The sequence below is a fragment of the Nomascus leucogenys genome, chromosome 1a (assembly GCF_006542625.1).
Source record: "Nomascus leucogenys isolate Asia chromosome 1a, Asia_NLE_v1, whole genome shotgun sequence".
Taxonomy (NCBI): Eukaryota; Metazoa; Chordata; class Mammalia; order Primates; family Hylobatidae; genus Nomascus; species Nomascus leucogenys.
Genome location: NC_044381.1, coordinates 17,910,520 through 17,936,715, shown reverse-complemented (window position 1 = coordinate 17,936,715; position 26,196 = coordinate 17,910,520). Strand labels below are relative to the sequence as shown.

General features: G+C 38.3%; 1 protein-coding gene across 4 annotated transcripts in view; it reads right to left on the bottom strand.

Annotated features, from left to right (window-relative positions):
- Positions 1 to 26,196, bottom strand: part of CNTLN (centlein) — a 369,700-nt gene that overhangs the window by 271,785 nt on the left and 71,719 nt on the right. For all 4 annotated transcript variants that reach the window (XM_030817536.1, XM_030817587.1, XM_030817638.1 and 1 more), the window contains exon 3: positions 1,803 to 1,887. In XM_030817536.1, coding sequence (XP_030673396.1) covers positions 1,803 to 1,887 — 85 coding nt within the window. The remainder of the gene's footprint in view (positions 1 to 1,802; positions 1,888 to 26,196) is intronic.

Sequence of the window (26,196 nt, the reverse complement as noted above, 5' to 3'; positions counted from 1 at the left end):
AAGAGACTGCTAAACTTGTACCTACATTTTCTCAAATCGCCTGAATCTTGGTGTGGCCAAATCTTTTTCCAGTAAAATGTAAATACAAATGATGTCTGCCATGTCTGGGTCATAGGGTTGTACTTGTTAAGCAGCTTAGCCTAATCCAATTAATACACCAGGCACATGACAACATTTACCTATTTTAGAGCACATTTTAATGTTGTTTGACACTTGTGTGGTAAATACAACTGTTTCTTTCCAGAACAAATTTACTAAAATGTTACTCTTAACATTTTATCCTTATAGTACCAATTATGACATTTTCTATAAGAAAAACTCAACTTTGGAAAAGGTATAAATTTCAAATTTATATGTTTATTGGAAACAACATTCCTTTTTAGAAAGAACAGATAGAAGTGTAGGGAACGGAACTTTTAGTCTTTTCATAAAACAACTTTGTAACAATAACTGATCCTAGATCAAAGTTCTCATGAAGCTTTAATTGGTTAGAAAGGAAAATAAATTCAAAAGTCAAAAGAACATGGTTGCCAAAAAGGTACCTCCTAAGAAAAATTATAATTTATTTACTCCATAATGAGCTTGAGTATAAAATGAATTTAAATATTATATAACGATATTAGCCACTCTTAAATTTCTTTCACTTCTTTTTTGAGATGTTTGTATCTTGAAAATTGTTCTAGGAAGCATGAGCACGTGCACTTTTGCAGTGATTATATACTGATTATATAATCACACATAATTTTACATATTACATATACATATAATTATATGTAATTGTATAATTTGCTGATTATACATAAAAGACAGGACTGTACTTGATATAGTTTGAATATCTGTCCCTGCCCAAATCTCACATTGAATTGTAATCCCCAAAGCTGAAAGTGGGGGCTGGTGAGGGGTGTTTGGGTCACGAGGGTGGATCCCTCATGGCTTGATGCTGATTTTGCATAGGGAGTGAGTTTTCATGAGCTCTCGTTGTTTAAGTGTGTGGCATATACCCAGTAATGGGATGCTGGGTCAAATGGTTATTCTAGTTCTAGATCCCTCAGGAATCGCCACACTATGGCACAAGTATACGTATGTAACAAACCTGCACATTGTGCACATGTACCCTAGAACTTAAAGTATAATAAAAAATATATATATATAAAACAATTTTTTTTAAAAAAGTGTGTGGCACCTCCCTCACCATGCCCTGTCTCTCTCTCTTGCTCCTGCTATAACCACGTGAAGTGTCACATGCTTTGCCTTCTGACATGAGTAAAGCTCCTTGAGGCCTCCCCAGAAGCAGATGTTGCTATGCATCCTGTACTGTCTGCAGAACCATAAGCCAATGAAACCTCTTTCTTATTAATCACCCAGTTTCAAGTATTTATTTGTAACAGTGGAAGAACAGCCTAATATAGTACTAATATAAAAATACAAGTTTTAAGTGTAAATATGATCCCAATTTTTATCTTTTCTACAAATAAAACCATCTGAAAATTTACAAGTTTTAGAAGTAAATGATAACTGCTAATAATGGCAAAATTCAACAAAATAAAGAATAATAGCTAGATACTATTATAAAACTGTAACATTAGATAAAGAGTTATAGCCTATTAATTCAGAAAACAAAAGGGTACAAGCAAAGTATTAATGATGAATAATCTTACTAGTGACTTCGAAATAGTAATGCTTTAACATAAGGACCCTGATATTCTCAATAAACACTATTGCAAAAAAATAAAAATAATTTTGAAGATCTACTACCCAAAACAAATATAGTTAATTTTAAATATTTTTATTGTAACACCAACCTGTTCAAATTCTTGTATTTTGGCATCCTTGACTTGCAGAATTTCTAGAACTTTTCTGTCTTTAGCTTCAGATTTCTGTTTTTCTCTAGATACAAAAAAGTATAGTTTATTAGTCATAATTGGTAGCTAATACTTTAAATTTTCATATCCCAAATATTAATATCACTTTAAAATATAGAAAATTAAAGCATCTTGAGTTGACAGCTCTTTCGGAATTAATCAGAAACCATATGGCAAGAGACAGCAACTTACAACTGCTGAAAACTAAGACAACTTCATATTAAAAGAACAGTTTCATTTCCAGATTTAGGTGTATGATAAAAATTACATAAAACATGGTTTAACCTTGATTGCAATAACCATAATGTCATAGCTTTGAAAATAATTAAAATTAAGTAAACGTGTTCTTGTTAATTTAAGCTTTCATATACACAATTATATTAAGGATAAAATTTACCATTTTTTAAGTAACAGTCTCAAAAGAGAGAGTGACAGAGATTTACTTATAGTCGATACCCTATAACTAGAATATTTTTATTTCTGACACCTTCCTATACATTTCTAGTCTCTGAGAATACTATTAACCAAACTAAGTGGTAGTTGTACAATCAAAGCATAGTTCTCTGGGAAACAGAAAATCACAATACTTGTAAAGAATGACTATCTTCTAAAACAAATATAGCTTTTAAACAAATATAGGTTTATAAAGAAAAGGAGGAAAAGGGAAAGGAAGGAACAAAGGTCTGAAGAGATTGTATAATCAGGCTGACACCAGTCAATTTATATTATAAATAAGGGGAAATTTATTGGACACTGACTTACATTTTTTAAAAAGGTCACAAATAAAATATATGGTATTCATAGAAAAACATAAAAAATTAAACAGACAAATCTATATCTCTGAGAATCACAAATTAAACAAAAATAAAAAACTATAAATGGGGATGAAGCTACTGTTTGCTGTTCCCCCACAGCCAGATGGAGGCTGAGGTGGAAAGGAGCTTGACTTCTGGGGTTAATAGGGAATACGAGTGCCTTACCCAGTATGCAGAAGCACAACCAGGCTCATTGTGTGGGATGGGAATGCTAACTCATGAAATGAAGCTGGAAAAACGCTTCCGCCCATCCTTGCCTACAACCAAGGCTTATATTAGAGTCTAGAAAGGCAAAAGTTTATAGATGTAGCTCCCCAATCAAGAATTGAGCCAAAACACCCTGCAGCTGAGGCTAGGTATAGCAAAACCTCTATAAAACTTATTTCAGGAAAGAGACTTGGATGAGATTGACAATTTAAAGGCAACTATAAAATTTCTAGAAAAAAAGATAGGCATCAGATAAGGACGTGGTGGTGGCGAAAGAGGAGGAAGTAAACAGTAACAGTAACAGCAATCTTCCGTCTTGAGATATGACCCCAAACAAAAAAATTCAAAATACATGAACCCACATACACTGACATACTAGTTCAAGTCAAAAGACGGAATCCTCTAGAAAAAATAAAAATAACCAAATACAATGAGAAAGACTAAAATAAGTAAGTTAAAGGCCCGTAAAGACAAAAGAATAACTAACGTTAAAAGTAAAGATGAGAGATGAAACACAATCAGGTAGATGTAAAGAAGCTATTAAAATCTTGAAGATAAAAAATTATAATCACTGAAGTAAAAAACAACTAAATGGACTAAGCTCAAAACTAGACACAAAAAGAGATTAGTGAAATGAGGGATAGTAATGAGGGATTCATCCAGAACACTACACAGGAAAATAGTGAGATTAAAAACATGAAAACACAGTTGAGACAAGTTTCTTTGGGAAACTCTAACATATGCCTACAACATTCCAGAAGTAATAACTATGGGATGAAAAATAAAGCAATATTTCAGGCGGTAACTGCTGAGAATATTTTAGAATTAAATAAAGTTCTCAGATTGAAGGAATACCTACCAGAATAAATAAAAGAAAGCCACATCTAATACATTAGTCCATCACTCATTCAAGTATTTATTGCACATTTATTATATGACAGTCATTGGACTAGGGACTAGAGATATTGGAGGGAACAAAATAAACCAAGGTGCTGCCTTCATGGAATTAACATTTTAGTACATAGATAATGAAGATAAATAATACATAGTATGTCAAATTGCTATCAGTATAATAAGGACAATAAATTAGGGTAACAAAGAAAGGAATTACCAGTCCTAGAGAAGTTGAGAGTGAAACAAAGGTTGTTGTTATTTTATATAGAATAGTTAATATGTAACTCTCCTTAAAAGTAATATTATATTTGAGGAGAGATCTAAAGGAAGAAAGGAAGGAAGAGTCATGAAGACCCTAGGGAAGAGTTTTCCAAGTCAAGTCATGGAACTAGTAGCAAGAGCAAAGACACAAGAGCAAGAGCAATTGGTATATTCAAATAACAGCACAGAAGTACATATATTTATAGTAAAGTAGATAAGGAAATGGTAGCTAAGAACAGAGAAATCACTGGGGATAAAATAATATGTGGCCTTCTAGGCCCTGTGAAATTTGGATCTGAAGTAAAATGGGAAGGTAATGAGCAGAGAAATAACATACAACATTCTAAGAGTATCAATGGCTGGTGGGTTGAGGACAGACCTGAAGGGTCAAGGGAGAAAGCAAAAAGACAAGTTAGAAAGCAAATGAAACAGCCAGGTAAAAAAGAAAGGTGAATTGTACGAGATAGGCAGATGCAGTGGTATTGAGAAGTGATTAAATTTTGGATATTTTTAAGGTAGAGCTAACAGGATTTCTTGATAGAAAAGTCAGGAATGTCTCCCAAGCTTTTGCCTACACAACTGGAAGAATGGAGTAGACGTTATCTGAGACACAGAGAAGAAGTTTGGTGGACACAAGGATTTCAAATGTGGACATAATAAGTTTGGGATGCCGAATCAACATCTAAGAGGAGTAGGCAGTTGGATTAAAAAGTCTGGAATCAGTAAAAAAGTTAAGGCTGGAGATACAACTTTAGGAGTCATCCAAATACAGTAGTTCCCCCTTACCCTCAGTTTCACTTTCCATGGCTTCAGTTACCAGCAGTCAACTGTGATCCAAAAATATTAAATGATAAATTCCAGAAATAAACAATCCATAAGCTTTAAATTGCAGTGCTATTCTGAATGCATGAAAAAACTTGCACTGTCCAACTCCCAACTCACGTAGGACATGAATCATCTCTTTGTGGAAAGTACCCATGCTATAAACACTACCTGCCTATTACTGTGTAGGAAAAAACATAGTGTACATAGGGTTCAGTGCTATCCAGGTTTCAGGTATCCGGTGGGAGGCTTGGAACATATCCCCCATGGATACGGCAGACTACTGTATTTTTAAGACCATAAGGGTAGATAAGTTCGCCTAGGGAGTGATTTTGCATAAAGAAGTATGAGGATTCAGTCCTGGAGCATTTCAACACTTATAGATTGGTAAGGTAAGGAAAAAACATCACATGAAACTAAGAAGGATGAGCCAGTAATTTAAGAGAATCAAGAGAAAGAGCTAAGTGAATAGAATTTAGTAGAAAGGAATGATCAAGTATATCAAATGCTGCAAACACACTAAAGACTGAGGAATGACTGCTGGATTTAGCAATATTAATGTATTAGTCTATTTTCACACTGCTGATAAAGACATACCCGAGACTGGGAAGAAAAAGAGGTTTACTTGGACTTACAGTTCGACATGGCTGGGGAGGCCTCAGAATCACGGCGGGAGGTGAAAGGTACTTCTTACACATGGCAGCGGCAAGAGAAAATGAAGAAGATGCAAAAGCGGAAACCCCGGATAAAACCATCAGATCTCCCTTGCTTTCATATACCATGATATTCACTACCACGAGAACAGTACAGGAGAAACCGCCCCCATGGTTCAAATTATTGCCCACTAGGTCCTTTCCATAACACACTGGGAATTAAGGGAGTACAACTGAAGATGAGATTTGGGTGGAGACACAGAGCCTAATCATATCAATTAAGGTCAGTAGTGATATCTTGACGAGAACTATTTTAGGAGGATGGTGATTACAAAGCCTAATTAGAGTGAGTTCAAGTGAGAAAGAAAAACACAGAAATACTGAAAAGTACTCTTCAGAGGAATTTTGCACAGCAAGGAGCAGAGAAATGGCAAAATAGTTCAAGGGAAATATGAGATCACAAGAGTTTGTTTTTGTTTTTGTTTTAAACATGGGAGATAAGACAGCCTGTGTGTATGCGGACAGGAATGATCCAGGGCAGTGAGAGACACTGATAATGCAGGACAGAAAAGAGAACTGCAGTCCAACATCTTTGACTCCTTGAGGCTTGAAGCGTACATACAGTTTGTTTGGCCTTAGGTAAATATAAACAGTTCTTCCAAGAAATAAAAAGAGAGAATATGAGAACAGATTCAGATATGTTGGTAGATACAGTTATGGGAAGGAATAAAAGCTCCCTTCTAAGAGTTTCCACTTTCTCAATGGTATACGAAAGCAAGGGTATCCAACAGCTGAAAATAAGAATGGGAAAAGAAGTGTTGGAAGTTGAGAACAGAGAAACAAAACATTCTAGGATACTGAGATAGTAAGTGGGCCAGGAAAAAATAGGATGATGACCAGGCAGTACTGAGGACCACTTAAAATTAGTGGTCATAAATTTATACAAGATCATTGTCATCATGGTTCAGGGTCTTTCTCAAGCCAAGTTTAGCCCTTTGGATGCAGGCACACAAAAGGTGGAGAACTGGAATAAACCACATAGGAAATTTTGCAAACACGTATATTACAATGATTTATTTTTACCCTTTGCACTTTATCTTGCCTTATTATTTTGTTTTCTACTTACTATACATTAATAGCACATTTAATACATAATTGCAATCCATTATGTACAACTAGGCCTTCTTTTGTTTCTTACATTAATAATAAAATATAATGTACTTTCAGAAATTGATGAATTTCTGCCCCTTTTTATTTTATGTTTTGGCGTTGCCTGTCAATATATCTACCATTTTATATTTTAGTGTTTTTATTGATTTATACAACTATTTTATGTTAAAATATATGCACTTTACCTATAATTTGTCACTAATATATTATCTCAAATTATCACTTGAATGTTTAACTTACCATTATAAAAATCAGAAGTACTGCAAAAGAATACTAAATCTATTAGAGGTATATACATTAGGAGGAAAATAACCAGATCCCAAAAGTTAGGGCATGATAGGGTTTACTCAGGGACAAAGACCCAGATCATGAAAGTCAAAGCATTAACTACAGTCAGATAGTTCCTTTGTAAGTTCTTTTCCAGATATACCATCAATCTATTTTTAACTGTCCAGGAGTTAGTTTCATTTATAAGGTTACAAAGGAATATAAATCATTCCACATAAAGACATATGCACCCATATATTCACTGTAGCACTATTTACAATAGCAAAGACATGGAATCCACATAAATGCCCATCAATGATGGACTGGATAAAGAAAATGTGGTACATATACACTGTGGAATACTACAAAGCCATAAAAAAGAACAAGATCATGTCCTTTGCAGGGACATGGAAGGAGCTGAAGGTTATTATCCTCAGAAAACTAATGCAGGTAGAAAAAATCAAATATTGCATGTGCAACATGTTCTCGCCTATAAGCGGGAGCTAAATGATGAGAACCCATGGCTGCACAGAGGGGAACAACACACATTGGGTCCTATCAGAGAGTGCAGGGTGGGACGAGGTAGAAGATCAGGAAAAATAACTGATGGGTACTAGGCTTAATACCTGGGTGATAAAATAATTTGTATAACAAACTCCCATGACACAAGTTTACCTTTAAAGTTTACCTAAAAAACATTTAACTATATTACAAACCTGCACATGTACACCTAAACTTAAATGTTTTTAAAAAACACTGTACAGTTAGTCTTTATAATCCCCTCTTCTATAATAAGCTTAAGATCCCCACTAATGTCCGAATGAATTCTGGTGGTCCTTTTAAATGAGATACGGATAATACTAGATTATGTGCCACCAAACCCAAACAAAAGCATTATTACGGCTTCCAAATGAGCTTGATACTAGGCTAATTATCTCCTATGACACAAGTATGTACACATACTCACAGTCTAACTAGTGGTTAGGTTGCCAGAGCACTAGCATCATCATCACCTAGGTTAGAAATGCATGTTCTTCAGCCCAATCCAGATGCACTGAATCAAGAACTCTGAGTGGGGGCCCAGCAATCTGTGTTTAACAAGGTGCTATGGACTAAAGGTTTGTGTCTCCTCAAAATTCATATATTGAGGCCCTAATAACCAATGTCATAGTATTTGGAGGTAGGGCCTGTGAAGGCAATTAGGGTCATGAAGATTACTCCTTCATGAATGGGAATAGCACCTTAATGAGAGGGGACACTAGAGAGAGGATCTCTCTCTCATATGAAGATACGACAAAAAGGCAGCCATCTGCAAAGAGCCCTCACCAGAAACCACATTGGCTGGCATTTTAATTTTGTACTTGCCAGCTCCTGGAACCATGAGAATAAATGTTTGTTATTTAAGCCACCCAGGATTCTGTTTTAGCAGCCAGAACTGACTAAAACACAAGATCTCAAGCGATTCTGATGCACACTAAAGTGTGAGAGTCACCAAAATAACAATAACAGTTCCCAATAGATTAATCTGAGTGACATAATATTGAAAAAATGTGTCATAAAGTGCCATATAAAATAAAAACTTCAAAAATATACCTGAATGCTATATCTTATAACCAAAAACCTCCAAAATTGACTAATATGTTATAATTTTGAAATTGAAAGATAATCAAAACTCAAAATATGGCAATTTGTCTAGCAGCTCCTCCTGGTGGTATGAGATGTCTAACATTTTCATAACAGGAAAATACTCCCAAGAAAAAATGGCGCTGTAACAGGAATACAATATTTTCTACTTGAAAAAATAAAATTTTTAAATATTGTTTCAAGTTTATAATATGTCACCAACCAATCTGGTCAATTCAATTAATACATGTACTTCTATGTACTTACAAGACTTAAAAAAAAAAAAAAAAGGTTCCTTAAAAAAAAAAAAAAAGACACTGCCAGGAGCTGATGATGATCAATGACTGAGACAAACTCCTGTTTAGCTAATTAGAACCACTGATGTGCAATAATGATGTGAGCGAAGAATATTTGCAGACTTCTTTAGGATGAAAAATGAAGCGAAGAGAGGCTGTCAAATCTGTACAAGTTTTAAGCACCAATCATTTTTCCCAAGAGTACTTCCCATTTAAACATTTAACAATGCTGTACTCAGCCACATGAATTACCACGCTAACTTTCAGCCACTTTTCTAAACTCAAAAATCTGAGAAATTATTCTGAATCATTAAGAAACAAAATTTTATTACATTATAGACCATGCCATATATTATACACTACACAGGATCATATTTTCTGGGTTTGAGCCCACTTTTAATGAGATGTCAAAATGAAATATTAGAGTCTAAAAAAACATTTAACTATAAATGAGGTAGTGATATTGGTCTGAATTTATAAACAAAATAAAAAAGCAAAACTTACTGAAGTTGGTTATTTTTGATTTACAGGCATAAATAATACACCAAAAAAAGCTATTTGTTGGACTAACGTTTTCTTTCATTTGAGTAGAGAATCTATTAAAATGTAGATTTTATACCTATCAATGGCTTGCAATTTAAACAATTCCCAATTTCTAGTAAACATTAAGATTCTAAAACAGTAAGACTTAATAATAGAAGTTTAGAGAAATCAAAGTTATGCCATCATCAAATTATCCATTTATTCATGAACTATTTTAAAAGTATTTTCTTATTAAGAATATGCATAGTGAATTACTGGAATGGCATCTATAAACAATATACCAATAATAAAACTTGAAAAAGAGGTTGCAAAAATATTGTAGAAACACATTTTACTCCACAGTAAAAGCAACTATTTAAAAAAAGAAAACTTTCATATGTGGAATAAAAATAATTCAACAGATCCTAATACATGTAAAAACTTTGATATAAAATGTTTTAAAGGCTCAAGTGTAGTTAATATATCTACTTTATTTTTATACAAAACTGATTTTTTATTCTATAATCCAGAATTTAGAACTATTATATTTAATTTCCAGTATAAAATACATGTTTAAAATTATATTTGAAAGCCGAAACTTGTGCTGGAGAAGTTGGCAAATGACAAATGATTGACATTTTTTTCCTTATTCAATCAGACTACAATGCAGAAAGCTAAGATTCATCAGGTTAAGATGTGAATCTGAATCTGTAAATTATGGAGTACAGATGAACTCTTTAAACAAAGAAGCAACAATTCAAATGAACACATCTGCTTATATTAAATATATTACTAAATAAGATCAGATACTCTTTATATATCAGATACTCATTCAACACCATTTCTAAATATACAAAGCTGAAACTCAAAACAAAACCTTTTTCTGTTTTATACTTAGAAATTAAGTGACTATTTCCTGATTTTCTTATATTTCGTCTCTTTTAACTATCTGTCCAGATATTTCTGCATATACTCAACATTTATTATGTAAAATAACATAAAAGAGAAGGAAAAGATTGTGCATTACATGCCTTTTATGATTGTGCATTATATGATTGTGCAAATATTTTTCACCCAGAATCTAGAAGTTTCTTCCAGTGTTCAAAAATCAGCACTTCAGAACAGACTGTTTTAACATCTGCACATCACCAGGGTTGCCCCCAAGGATTTTTAAATGATGCCTGCCTGTGCTGAATAAAGTGCTAACTTGCACCTTGCATTTCAAACTGTGTCCTGAGCAGCCATCCAGTTGGTACAACACCAGCTGAATTCCCACAGGCCACTGTTCAATCAGGCTTGACTACAATTATCATGTCAATATTTTGTGCTCCTATATGCAGATATGCACACATGCAAGCTGCATAATACTTTCTTCTCCACGGAATGTTGAGTTATGTTCAATGTTCTGGGAATTTTTAAGAAAACAGAAATAAACTCTCACCAAATAAAGGTGATCACGATTACTTTACCTTAAAAACAAAAGCTATGTTTCTGTACCACCTTCTGCCATGTGTATAAAGATTAAATTTTTAAAGTAACTATTCCTCACTATAATCTCACAATTATTTAATTTAAAAATCTTCATAAAAGTTAAAAGACTATTTGGTTAAGCTTCCTGCATCTATTGTAAAAGTTTGAATGTGATTATTCATGCTTTATTGCAAGTACTCTCACCTTGGACATAAGAGTGGTTCCAATTAAACACCTTTCAGTTAGTTCCCATGACCATCCATCCACATCCCTGCCTAGGCAATCATGGCTGTTGCAACAGGAAAAGTGCTCAGCAAAAATATATTTATGCCCTGGGTGGAACTGCCTGGCAGCATTGCTACCAGATGGCATAATTCTGGCAGCTACAGTTCTGGGGTCTCCAAACAGCCATGCTACTACCATGCTCCAAACTGCAACCCCTGTGCAGCCTATGTTGGCTTAATACACACAGGACAGGGTACAACCATATAGCAGCTGTGTAACCCATGTGCTTTGGAGTGGAAAGGAGCAGGAGGGAGGTGGTCCCAGTGGTGAGAGAATATAACATAACCTTATAGAAACAGTCTCCTTATCAAACATGCAAACACCTAAACTTTAACTCTAAAAATTGAAATAAAATAAGAAATAGAAATAAAAATAAGATAATCTCTCCTTTACTATGAAATTAAATCTTTGAACACAAGTGTATCAAGGATATAGCACACACATCCTTGATAAACGTATCAGTAAAACCTTAATAAATAGGCCAACAAAAACATGTCAGTAAAATCTAAAAATTATCTTGACTTTATTCCCTTTTACCATTCTAATTTTCCAGAATTGAGTTTTCATTACCAAACACAAGGAGGAGGAAAACAACTGAAAATAGAAAGTGAGCACAAGAAAAAAGTATTAATAAGTCTATAAAAAAAGTACAGTATATTAAAAAGAAAGCAAACCACGTCTCCAAAATTTACACAACTAGCAAGCCAGGATTACAAATCCAGTTGCCTGACTCAATAACTTGTGTTCTTAACCACTAATTATTAAAAATAGCTTGGGGGGCAGTTCCAAGTTGGTCGAATGGGAACAGCTCCAGTCTACAGCTCCAAGCGTGAGCGACTCAGAAGACGGGTGATTTCTGCATTTCCAACTGAGGTAATGGGTTCATCTCACTGGGGCGTATCGTATAGTGGGTGCAGGACAGTGGGTGCAGCCTACCAAACGTGAGCCGAAAGCAGGGCAAGGCATCGCCTCACCCGGGAAGCATAAGGGGTCAGGGAATTCCCTTTCCTAGCAAAGGGAAGCTGTGACAAACAGCACCTGGAAAATCGGGTCACTCCCACCCTAATACCACGCTTTTCCAATGGTCTTAGCAAACGGCACACCAAGAGATTATATCCCGCGCCTGGCTCAGAGGGTCCCACACCCACAGAGCCTCGCTCATTGCTAGCACAGCAGTCTGAGATCCAACTGCAAGGTGGCAGCAAGGCTGGAGGAGGGGTGCCCGCCATTGTTGAGGCTTGAGTAGGTAAACAAAGCGGCCAAGAAGGTCGAACTTGGTGGAGCCCACCGCAGTTCAAGGAGGCCTGCCAGGCTCTGTAGACTCCACCCCCTGGGGGCAGGGTATAGCCGAACAAAAGGCAGCAGAAATCTCTGAAGACTTAAATGTCCCTGTCTGACAGCTTTGAAGAGAGTAGTGGTTCTCCCAACACGGAGTCTGAGATCTGAGAACGGTCAAACTGCCTCCTCAAGTGGGTCCCTGACCCCCGAGTAGCCTAAATGGGAGGCACCACCTGGTAGGGGCAGACTGACACCTCACACGGCCGGATACCCCTCTGAGATGAAGCTTCCAGAGGAACAATCAGGCAGCAAATTTGCTGTTCAGCAATATTCGCTGTTCTGCAGCCTCTGCTGCTGACACCCAGGCAAAGAGGATCTGGAGTGGACCTCCAGCAAACTCCAACAGACCTGCAGCTAAGGGTCCTGACTGTTAGAAGGAGAAATAACAAACAGAAAGGACGTCCACACCAAAACCCCAACTGTACATCACCATCATCAAAGACAAAAGGTAGATAAAACCACAAAGATGGGGAAAAAACAGCAGAAAAGCTGAAAATTCTAAAAATCAGAGCAACTCTCCCCCTCCAAAGGAATGCAGCTCCTCGACAGCAACAGAACAAAGCTGGATGGAGAATGACTTTGATGAGTTGAGAGAAGAAGGCTTCAGACAATCAAACTTCTCTGAGCTAAAGGAGGAAGTTTGAACCCATCATAAAGAAGCTAAAAACCTTAAAAAAAGATTAGATAAATGGCTAACTAGAATAACCAGTGTAGAGAAGTCCGTAAATGACGTGATGCAGCTGAAAACCACAGCACAAGGACTACGTGACGAATGCACAAGTTTCAGCAGCCAATTTGATCAAGTGGAAGAAAGGGTATCAGTGACTGAAGCTCAAATGAATGAAATGAAGTGAGAAGGGAAGTTTAGAGAAAAAAAGAGTAAAAAGAAACAAACAAAGCCTACAAGAAATATGGGACTATGTGAAAAGACCAAATCTACGTCTCATTGGTGTACCTGAAAATGATGGGGAGAATGGAAACAAGTTGGAAAACACTCTGCGGGATATTATCCAGGAGAACTTCCCCAGCCTAGCGAGACAGGCCAACATTCAAATTCAGGAAATACAGAGAATGCCACAAAGATACTCCTCGAGAAGAGCAACTCCAAGACACATAATTGTCAGATTCACCAAAGTTGAAATGAAGGAAAAAATATTAAGGGCTGCCGGAGAGAAAGGTCGGGTTACACACAAAGGGAAGTCCATCAGACTAACAGCTGATCTCTCGGCAGAAACTCTACAAGCCAGAAGAGAGTGGGGGCCAATATTCAACATTCTTAAAGAAAAGAATTTTTCAACCCAGAATTTCATATCCAGCCAAACTAAGCTTCATAAGTGAAGGAGAAATAAAATCCTTTACACACAAGCAAATGCTGAGAGATTTTGTCACCACCAGGCCTGGCCTAAAAGAGCTCCTGAAGGAAGCACTAAACATGGAAAGGAACAACCGGTACCAGCCACTGCAAAAACATGCCAAATTGTAAAGACCAGCAAGGCTAGGAAGAAAATGCATCAACTAACGAGCAAAATAACCAGCTAACATCATAATGACAGGATCACATTCACATATGACAATATTAACTTTAAATGTAAATAGGCTAAATGCTCCAATTAAAAGACACAGACTGGCAAATTGGATAAAGAGTCAAGACCCATCAGGGTGTCGTATTCTGGAGACCCATATCACGTGCAAAGACACAAATACACTCAAAATAAAGGGATGGAGGAAGATCTACCAAGCAAATGGAAAACAAAAAAAGGCAGGGGTTGCAATCCTGGTCTCTGATAAAACAGACTTTATATCAACAAAGATCAAAAGAGACAAAGAAGGCCACTACATAATGGTAAAGGGATCAATTCAACAAGAAGAGCTAACTATCCTAAATGTATATGCACCCAATACAGGAGCACCCAGATTCATAAAGCAAGTCCTTAGAGACCTACAAAGAGACTTAGACTCCCACACAATAATAATGGGAGACATTAACACCCCACTGTCAACATTAGACATATCAACAAGTCAGAAAGTTAACAAGGATACCCAGGAATTGAACTCAGCTCTGCACCAAGCAGACCTAATAGACACCTACAGAAATCTCCACCCCAAATCAACAGAATATACATGCTTCTCAGCACCACATCGCACTTATTCCAAAATTGACCACATAGTTGGAAGTAAAGCACTCCTCAGCAAATGTAAAAGAACAGAAATTATAACAAACTGTCTCTCAGACCACAGTAAAATCAAACTACAACTTAGGATTAAGAAACTCACTCAAAACCGCTCAACTACATGGAAACTGAACAACCTGCTCCTGAATGACTACTGGGTACATAACGAAATGAAGGCAGAAATAATGATGTTCTTTGAAACCAACAAGAACAAAGACACAACATACCGGAATCTCTGGAACACATTCAAAGCAGTGTGTAGAGGGAAATTTACAGCACTAAATGCCCACAAAAGAAAGCAAGGAAGATCTAAAATTGACACCCTAACATCTAGAGAAGCAAGAGCAAACACATTCAAAAGCTAGCAGAAGGCAAGAAATAACTAAGATCAGAGCAGAACTGAAGGAGATAGAGACACGAAAAACACTTCAAAACATCAATGATTCCAGGAGCTGGTTTTTTGAAAAGATCAACAAAATTGATAGACCGTTAACAAGACTAATAAAGAAGAAAAGAGAGAAGAATCAAACAGACGCAATAAAAAATGATAAAGGGGATATCACCACCGATCCCACAGAAATACAAACTACCATCAGAGAATACTATAACCACCTCTATGCAATAAACTAGAAAATCTAGAAGAAATGGATAAATTCCTCGACACATACACCCTCCCAAGACTAAACCAGGAAGAAGTGGAATCCCTGAATAGGCTAATCACAGGCTCTGAAATTGAGGCAATAATGAATAGCCTACCAACCAAAAAAAGTCCAGGACCAGATGGATTCACAGCCGAATTCTACCAGAGGTACAAGGAGGAGCTAGTACCATTCCTTCTGAAACTATTCCAATCAATAGAAAAAGAGGGAATCCTCCCTCACAAATTTTATGAGGCCAGCATCACCCTGATACCAACGCCTGGCAGAGACACAACCAAAAAAGAGAATTTCAGACCAATACCCCTGATGAGCATCCACGCAAAAATCCTCAATAAAATACTGGCAAATCGAATCCAGCAGCACATCAAAAAGCTTATCCACCATGATCGAGTGGGCTTCATCCCTGGCATGCAAGGCTGGTTCAACATAGGCAAATTAATAAACATAATCCAGCATATAAACAGAACGAAAGACAAAAACCACATGATTATCTCAATAGATGCAGAAAAGGCCTTTGACAAAATTCAACAGCCCTTCATGCTAAAAACTCTCAATAAATTAGGTATTGATGGGACATATCTCAAAATAATAAGAGCTATCTATGACAAACCCACAGCCAATATCATACTGAACGGGCAAAAACTGGAAGCATTCCCTTTGAAAACTGGCACAAGACAGGGATGCCCTCTCTCACCACTCCTATTCAACATACTCTTGGAAATTCTGGCCAGGGAAATCGGGCAGGAGAAAGAAATAAAGGGTATTCAATTAGGAAAAGAGGAAGTCAAATTGTCCCTGTTTGCAGATGACATGATTGTATATCTAGAAAACCCCATTGTCTCAGCCCAAAATCTCCTTAAGCTGATAAGCAACTTCAGCAAAGTCTCAGGATACAAAATCAATGTACAAAAATCACAAGCATTCTTATACACCAATAACAGACAAACAGACAGCCAAATCATGAGTGAACTCCCATTCACAATTGCTTCAAAGAGAATAAAATACCTAGGAATCCAACTTACAAGGGACGGGAAGGACCTCTTCAAGGAGAACTACAAACAACTGCTCAGTGAAATAAAAGAGGATACAAACAAATGGAAGAACATTCCATGCTCACGGATAGGAAGAATCAATATCGTGAAAATGGCCATACTGCCCAAGGTAATTTATAGATTCAATGCCATCCCCATCAAGCTACCAATGACTTTCTTCACAGAATTCGAAAAACTACTTTAAAGTTCATAAGGAACCAAAAAAGAGCCCACATCGCCAAGTCAATCCTAAGCCAAAAGAACAAAGCCGGAGGCATCACACTACCTGACTTCAAACTATACTACATGGCTACAGTAACCAAAACAGCATGATACTGGTACCAAAACAGAGATATAGATCAATGGAACAGAATAGAGCCCTCAGAAATAACGCTGCATATCTACAACTATCTGATCTTTGACAAACCTGACAAAAACAAGAAATGGGGAAAGGATTCCCTATTTAATAAATGGTGCTGGGAAAACTGGCTAGCCATATGGAGAAAGCTGAAACTGGATCCCTTCCTTACACCTTATACAAAAATTAATTCAAGATGGATTAAAGACTTACATGTTAGACCTAAAACCATAAAAACCCTAGAAGAAAACCTAGGCATTACCATTCAGGACATAGGCATGGGCAAGGACTTCATGTCTAAAACACCAAAAGCAATGGCAACAAAAGCCAAAATTGACAAGTGGGATCTAATTAAACTAAAGAGCTTCTGCACAGCAAAAGAAACTACCATCAGAGTGAACAGGCAACCTACACAATGGGAGAAAACTTTCGCAACCTACTCATCTGACAAAGGGCTAATAACCAGAATCTACAATGAACTCAAACAAATTTACAAGAAAAAAACAACCCCATCAAAAAGTAGGCAAAGGATATGAACAGACACTTCTCAAAAGAAGACATTTATGTAGGCAAAAAACACATGAAGAAATGCTCATCATCACTGGCCATCAGAGAAATGCAAATCAAAACCACAATGAGATACCATCTCACACCAGTTAGAATGGCCATCATTAAAAAGTCAGGAAACAACAGGTGCTGGAGAGGATGTGGAGAAATAGGAACACTTTTACACTGTTGGTGGGACTGTAAACTAGTTCAACCATTGTGGAAGTCACTGTGGTGATTCCTCAGGGATCTAGAACTAGAAATACCATTTGACCCAGCCATCCCATTACTGGGTATATACCCAAAGGACTATAAATCATGCTGCTATAAAGACACATGCACACATACGTTTATTGTGGCACTATTCACAATACCAAAGACTTGGAAACAACCCAAATGTCCAACAACGATAGATTGGATTAGGAAAATGTGGCACATATACACCATGGAATACTATGCAGCCATAAAAAATGATGAGTTCACGTCCTTTGTAGGGACATGGATGAAACTGGAAATCATCATTCTCAGTAAACTATCACAAGGACAAAAAACCAAACACTGCATGTTCTCTCACTCATAGGTGGGAACTGAACAATGAGAACACATGGACATAGGAAGGGGAACATCACACTCTGGGGACTGTTGTGGGGTGGGGGGAGGGGGGAGGGATAGCATTAGGAGATATACCTAATGCTAAATGACAAGTTAATGGGTGCAGCACACCAACATGGCACATGGATACATATGTAACAAACCTGCACATTGTGCACATGTACCCTAAAACTTAAAGTATAATAATAATAAAATAAAAATAAAAATAAAAAAACAAATAACAAAAGTAAAAAGATGAAATAAAAAAAAAGAAAAAGGAGACATTACAACCAATACCACAGAAATTCAAAGGATTAGTAGCAGCTACTATGAGCAACTATATGCCAATAAATTGGAAAATCTAGAACAAATAGATGAGCTCCTTGACACATACAACCAACCAAAATTGAATCATGAAGAAATCCAAAACCTGAACAGACCAGTAACAAGTAATGAGATCGAAGCCATAACAAAAAAAGTCTTTCAGCACAGAAGAGCCCAGCACCCAATGGCTTCAATGCTGAACTCTACCAAACATTTAAAGAACTAATACCAATCATATTTAAAGTAGTTTGAAAAACAGAGAAGGAGGGAATACTTCCAAATTCATTCAACAAGGCTAGTCTTACCCTGATACTAAAACCAGACAAAGACACATCAAATAAAGGAAACCACTGGCCAATATCCCTGATGAACATTGATGCAAAAATCCTCAACAAAATAGTACCAAACCAAATTCAACAACACATGAAAGAGGTCATTCATCATGACCCAGCGGGATTTATCCTGGGGAAGCAAGAATAGTTCAACATATGCAAATCAGTCAATGGGATATATCCTATCAACATAATAAAGCACAAAAACCACATGATCATTTCAATTGATGGTGAAAAAGCAGTTCATAAAATTGAACATTGCTTCAGGATAAAAACCCTCAAAAAACTGGGTATAAAAGAAACAAATCTCAATACAATAAAAGGCATAAATGACAAACCAAAAGCTAGTATTAATATTGAATGTGGAAAAACTGTCTTTCCTCTAAGAGGTGGAACATGACAAGGATGTCCACTTTCACCTCTGTTATTCAACATAGTATTGGAAGTCCTAGCTAGAGCAATCAGACAAGAGCATGAGATAAAGAGCATCCAAACTGGAAAGGAAGAGGTCAAATTCACCTTGTTTGGAGAAAATATCATCTTATATTTGGAAAAACCTAAAGACTCCACAAGAAAATTGTTAGAACTGATAAATTCAGTAACGTTGCATGATACAAAGTCAGCATACAAGGGAGGGGCCAAGATAGCCAAATAGGAACAGATCTGGTCTGCAGCTCCCAGCGAGACCAACGCAGAAGGTGGGCAATTTCTGCATTTCCAACTGAGGGACACAGTTCATCTCACTGGGACTGGTTAGGCAGTAGGTACAAAGCACAGAGGATGAGCGGAGGCAGGGTGGGGTACCGTCTCACCCAGGAAGTACAAGGAACTGGGGGGCCTCCCTCCCCCAGCCAAGGGAAGCCATAAGGGACTGTGCTACCAGGCCCAGGTACTACAATTTTCCCACGGTTTTTGCAATCTGCACAACAGAAGATTCCCTCGTGTGCCGACACCACCAGGGACCTGGGTCTCAAGCACAAAACTGAGCTGCTGTTTGGGCAGACACCGAGCTAGCTGCAGGAGTTTTTTTCATACCCAGTAGGGCCTGCAACCCCAGTGAGACAAAACGGTTCACTACCCTGGCAAGGGGTGTTCTGTGCAGGAAACACGCAAGAGAAGAAGAAAAGGCACACACACAATACCTTTAAGGGTAAACAAGCTTTATCTCACATAAATGGCAATGCAGATATAATAAGCAAATGATATAATAAGCAAATTAATATAATAAGCAAATTGATATAATAAGCAAATTGCAATGGAAACAGAAGAAGGGAAAATAGATACACACATTTATACTCACCAGACTATGGAGGATTCACCATCAGACTGGGAAGCAATAGCCTGGGCTCCAGAGTCAGACACCGCACTCACCAGACTACGGAGGATTCACCATCAGACTGGGAAGCAACAGCCTGGGCTCGAGAGTCCACCACTCATCAGTGCACAGACGAGGAGAGGTCTCATGAAGCGTCAGTGCAGTATGGGACCCTAGCTCTTTTTTAACAAGCTGTTTGGCATGAGGCCCAGTCATGAGGGTCCTTTGCAACTGGGCTCAAGGAACACAAAAAGGTCAACTTGTTTTTGTGACTGTCTATTGTTTTTCAATGATTAACATATAGGAATAGATTGAAATAGAGATTTCTCTGAAACAACACTGGATGAACACCTAAAGGGGCTCACTCACACAACCCATTCCAGGACTTGGTGACCACTGTTTGTGTCCATGGTCAATTGAGTTCAAATTTAATATTTAACTTTACCTCCACATTCAGCCTCAATTTGATACTCAATTGTAGGAAAATACCCTTACAGATACATGGGGAAGGCACAGTTGATATAGATTACAGATACAGGATAAGCACAGGAGAATTAAAAGCACAATTAATAAAAACCACACCCACCATGGCTTTGCAAGGAGAGTAATATTGTGAGATTTGTTAGGTATATCACATAACATTCAGTATGCAGTAAGGCACAAACCCCTCCTTGGGCTGTGGTAAGCATATTTAATGTCATCCGATCTTCCAACACAACAGTACGCAGCTGAGCAAATTCATCTGATAACATAAGTCCAGTGATACTATCATTAAGAGCTTTTCTACATGTAGCTTATTGCTGTAATGTGTAATTTAAGTAACAATGGTGCTGTGTTTAGTTAGGACTTAGGCAAAAATAGACTGTTTGGTTTGGTTAAAAAAAAGTCCAGGTTGGATTACAAGTGTTATTACCCCACCCCCATTGGTATCGGCATATCCATCCAGAAATGTTAGCAGGGACGATTCTCCAAGGTAGCCCATTCCTGGCAGCCTCTGGCAACTTGAGGCATACCCAGCACTGACAGCAGTTGGCTCCTGCTGCAGTGGTGGCTACCCAGTTGATGAACTCATTCTCAGCCTCAGACATAATGACCCATGTACTTACTACTAGCAGACAGGTTATTCTCATTAATTATACCATCATACATTATAATGCCTCTCATTGCAAGGCTTGAACATGTTGTAATCCATTCATCTGCATTTAAGTTTGCAGTTACGGTGGAATTTTGGCCTGTTGATCTGCCTGCTGATTAAATAGTCCGTCAAGAAAAAGCAGAGATCCATGAGCATCAACATGGAAAACAGTGATAATGGTAGTATACAGCAGGATTCAGATATCTTCCCAGTATTGTTTTCCCCAAACCTCTTTACTCCCGATTAACCATTAGTTTTGTTGCCATTGGGGCATCCAAGTAGTAAGGCCATTTGCTACTGACCAAGAGTTGGTATACACGTGACAAATCCCTCTGGCCTCCTTCTGAATAGCTCAGAGGACCACTACTAGTTCAGCCAGCTGGCTGCTCCCACCGCTTCCTTCATCAGAACTGGTGTGTTTTAGGGGAACTCATGACCCAAGTCATAATAGGAATTTCAGGCCTCATAAAGACATCATGGTCTGGTGAGTGCGGTGTCCGACTCTGGAGCCCAGGCTGTTGCTTCCCAGTCTGGTGGTGAATCCTCCAGTCTGGTAAGCATAAATATATATATGTCTTTTCCCTTCTCCTGTTCCCAATGCAATTTGCTTATTATATCATTTGCTTATTATATCAATTTGCTTATCATGTTTATTTGCTTATTATATCATTTGCTTATTATATCTGCATTGCCATTTACATGGGATAAAGCTTGTTTACCCTTAAAGGTATTTGTGTGTGTGCCCTTTCTTCTCCCCGCTTACGTTTCCCGCACAGAACAAGGGGGCTGAAGCCAGGGAGCCAAGTGGTCTCACTCCCACGGAGCCCAGCTTGCTGGTCCCACTCCACGGAGCCCAGCAAGCTAAGAACCACCGGCTTGAAATTCTCACTGCCAGCACAGCAGTCTGAAGTCGACCTGGGATGATCGAGCTTGGTGAGGGGAGAGGCACCTGCAATGAATGAGGCTTTCCTAGGCAGTTTTTCCCTGACAGCGCTAAGGAGGCTGGGAGGTTTGGACTGGACGGAATTCACCACAGCACAGCAAAGTGGTTGTGGCCAGACTGCTACTCTAGATTTCTCCTCACTGGGCAGGGCATTTGTGAAGGAAAGGCAGCAGTCCCAGTCAAGGGATTACAGATAAAACTCTCATCTCCCTGCAACAGAGCACCTGAGGGGAGGGGCGGCTGTGGGCTCAGCTTTAGCGGGCTTAATCTTTCCTGCCTGCCAACTCTGAAGCGAGCAGCTGATCCTGACAATAGTGATTCTCCCAGCAAAGTGCACTAGTTCGGCAAAGGGACAGACTGCCTCCTCAACTAGGTCCCTAACCCCCATGCCTCCTGACTGGGAGAAACCTCCCAACATGGTTGACAGACACCTCATACAGGAGAGCTCCTGCTGGCATCAGCCTGGTGCCCCTCTGGGATGAAGCTTCCAGAGGAAAGAGCAGGCAGCAATCACTGCTGTTCTCCAGCCTCAGCTGGTGATACCCAGCCAAATAGGGTCTTGAATAGACCTCCAGCAAGCTGCAGGAGACCTGCAGAAGAGGGGCCTGTTAGAGGAAAAACTAACAAACAGAAAGCAACGACATCAACATCAACAAAAAAGACCCCCACGTAAAAAAAAAAAAAAAAAACCCATCCAAAGTTCATCAACCTCAAAAATCAAAGGAAGATAAATCCACGAAGATGAGGAAAAAACAGGGCAGAAATGCTGAAAATTCCATGATCACAACTCCTCACCTCCAGGGGCACAAAACTGGATGGAGAATGAGATTGACAAATTGACAGAAATAGCTTCAGAAGGTAGGTAATAGCAAACTCCTCTGAGCTAAAGAAGCATGTTCTAACCCAATGCAAAGAAGCTAAGAACCTGGATAAAAGGTTACAAAAACTGCTAACTAGAATAACCAGTTTAGAGAGGAACATAAATGACCTGATGGGGCTGAAAAACACAGCACGAGAACTTCATGAAGCAAACACAAGTATCAATAGCCGAATCGATCAGGCAGAAGAAAGAATATCAGAGATTGAAGATCACCTTACTGAAAGAAAGCGTTAAGATTAGAGAAAAAAGAATTAATCTTGGCTGGGCACGATGGCTCAAGCCTGTAATCCCAGCACTTTGGGAGGCCAAGGCAGGTGGATCACGAGGTCCAGAGATCGAGACCATCCTAGCTAACATGGTGATACCCCGTCTCTACTAAAAAATACAAAAAATTAGCCGGGTGTGGTGGCGGGCACCTGTAGTCCCAGCTACTCAGGAGGCTGAGGCAGGAGAATGACGTGACCCCCGGGAGGCGGAGCTTGCAGTGAGCCAAGATCGCACCACTGCACTCCAGCCTTGGCGACAGAGTGAGACTCTGTCTCAAAAAACAAACAAACAAACAAAAACAAAACAAAAAAGAAAAGGAACAAACAAAGCCTCCAAGAAATAGGGCACTATGTGAAAAGACCAAACCTACGAATGATTGGTGTACTGGAAAGTGACAGAATGAAACCAAGGTGAAAAACACACTTCAGGATATTATCCAGGAGAACATCTCCAACCTAGCAAAACAGGCCAACATTCAAATTCAGGAAATACAGAACACCACAAAGATACTCCTCAAGAAGAGCAACCACAAGACACACAACTGTCAGATCCTCCAAGGTTGAAATGAAGGAAAAAATGTTAAGTGCAGCCGGAGAGAAAGGTCAGGTCACCTACAAAGGACAGCCTATCAGACTAACAGTGGATCTCTCTGCAGAAACCTTACAAGCCAAAACAGAGTGGAGGTCAATATTCAACATTCTTATAGAAAAGAATTTTCAACCCAGAATTTCATATCCAGCCAACCTAAGCTTCATAAGTGAAGGAGAAATAAAATCCTTTTCAGACAGGCAAATGCTGAGGGACTCTGTCACCACCAGGCCTGCCTTACAAGAGCTCCTGAAGGAAGCACTAAAGATGGAAAGGAAAAACCAGTACCAGCCACTGCAAAAACACACCAAAATATAAAGATCAATGACACTATGAAGAAACTGCATCACCTAATGCACAAAGTAACCAGCTAGCATCATGATGACAGGATCAAATTCACACATAAAAATATTAACCTTAAATGTAAATGAGCTAAATGCCTCAGTGAAAAGACACAGACTGGGAAATTGGTTAGAGTCAAGACCCATCAGTGTGCTGCATTCAGGAGACCCATCACGTGGTCAAATACACACATTGGCTCAAAATAAACGGATGAAGGAATACTTACCAAGCAAATGGAAAGCAAAAAAAAAAAGCAGAGGTTGCAATCCTAGGCTCTGATAAAACAGACTTTAAACAAACAAAGATCAAAAAAGACAAAGAAGGGCATTACATAATGGTAAAGGGATCAATGCAACAAGAAGAGCTACCTATCCTAAATATATATGCACCCAATACAGGAACACCCAGATTCATAAAACAAGTTCTTAGACACCTACAAAGAGACTTAGACTCCCACACAATAATAGTGAGTGAGTTTAACACCCCATTGTCAATATTAGACAGATCAATGAGACAGAAAATTAACAGGGATATTCAGGACTTGAACTCAGCTCTGGACCAAGGGGAACTAACAGACATCTACAGAACCCTCCACCCCAAATCAACAGAATATACATTCTTCTCAGCACCACATCACATTTATTCTAAAATTGACCACATAATTGGAAGTAAAACACTCCTCAGCAAATGCAAACAAACAGAAATCATAATAAACAGTCTCTCAGACCACAGTGCAATCAAATTAGAACTCAGGATTAAGAAACTCATTCAAAACCTCACAGCTACATGGAAATTGAACAACCTGTTCCTGAATGACTACTGGGTAAATAACAAAATTAAGACAGAAATAAGTAAGTTCTGTGAAACCGATGACCACAAAGAGACAACATACCATAATCTCTGGACACAGCTAAAGCAGTGTTAAGAAGGAAATTTATAGCACTAAATGCCCACATCAGAAAGCTGGAAAGATCTAAAATCGACACCCTAACATCACAATTAAAAGAACTACAGAAGCAAGAGCAAACAAATTCAAAAGCTAGCAGAAGACAAGAAATAACTAAGATCAGAGCAGAACTGAAGGAGACAGAGACCTGAAAAACCCTTCAAAAAAAATCAATGAATCCAGGAGCTGTTTTTTTTAAAAGACTGACAAAATAGATCACTAGCTAGACTAATAATAAAGAACAAAAGAGAGAAGAATAAAATAGACACAATAAAAAATTATAAAGGGGATATCACCACTGATCCCACAGAAATACAAACTACAATCAGAGAATACCATAAACATCTGTACGCAAATAAACTAGAAAATCTAGAGGAAATGGATAAATTCCTGCACACATACACCCTCCCAAGACTAAATCAGAAAGAAGTCGAATCCCCGAACAGACCAATAACAGGTTCTGCAATTGAGGCAGCAATTAATAGCCTACCAACCAAAAAAAAACCCAGGACCAGACGGATTCACAGCCGAATTCTACCAGAGGTACAAAGAGGAGCTGGTACCATTCCTTCTGACACTATTGCAAACAACAGAAAAAGAGGGACTCCTCCCTAACTCATCTTATGAGGCCAGCATCATCCTGATACCCTGGCAGAGACACAACAAAAAAAGGAAAATTTCAGGCCAATGTCCCTAATGAACATCGATACGAAAATCCTCAATAAAATGCTGGCAAACCGAATACAGCAGTACATCAAAAAAGCTTATCCACCACGATCAAGACGGCTTCATCCCTAGGATGCAAGGCTGGTTCCACAAACACAAATCAATAAACGTAACCCATCACATAAACAGAACCAATGACAAAAATCACATGATTATCTCAATAGATGCAGAAAAGGCCTTCAATAAAATTCAACATCCCTTCATGTTAAAAACTCTCAATAAACTAGGTATTGATGGAACATATCGCAAAATAACAAGAGCTATTTATGACAAATCCATAGCCAATATCTGAATGGGCAAAAGCTGGAAACATTCCCTTTGAAAACCACCACAAGACAAGGATGCCCTCTCTCACCACTGCTATTCAACATAGTATTGGAAGATCTGGCCAGGGCAATCAGGCAAAAGAAATAAATAAAGGGTATTCACATAGGAAGAGAGGAAGTCAAATTGTCTCTGCAGATGATATGATTGTATGTTTAGAAAACCCCATCAGCTCAGCCCCAAAACTCCTTAAGCTGGTAGGCAACTTCAGCAAAGTCTCAGGATATAAATCA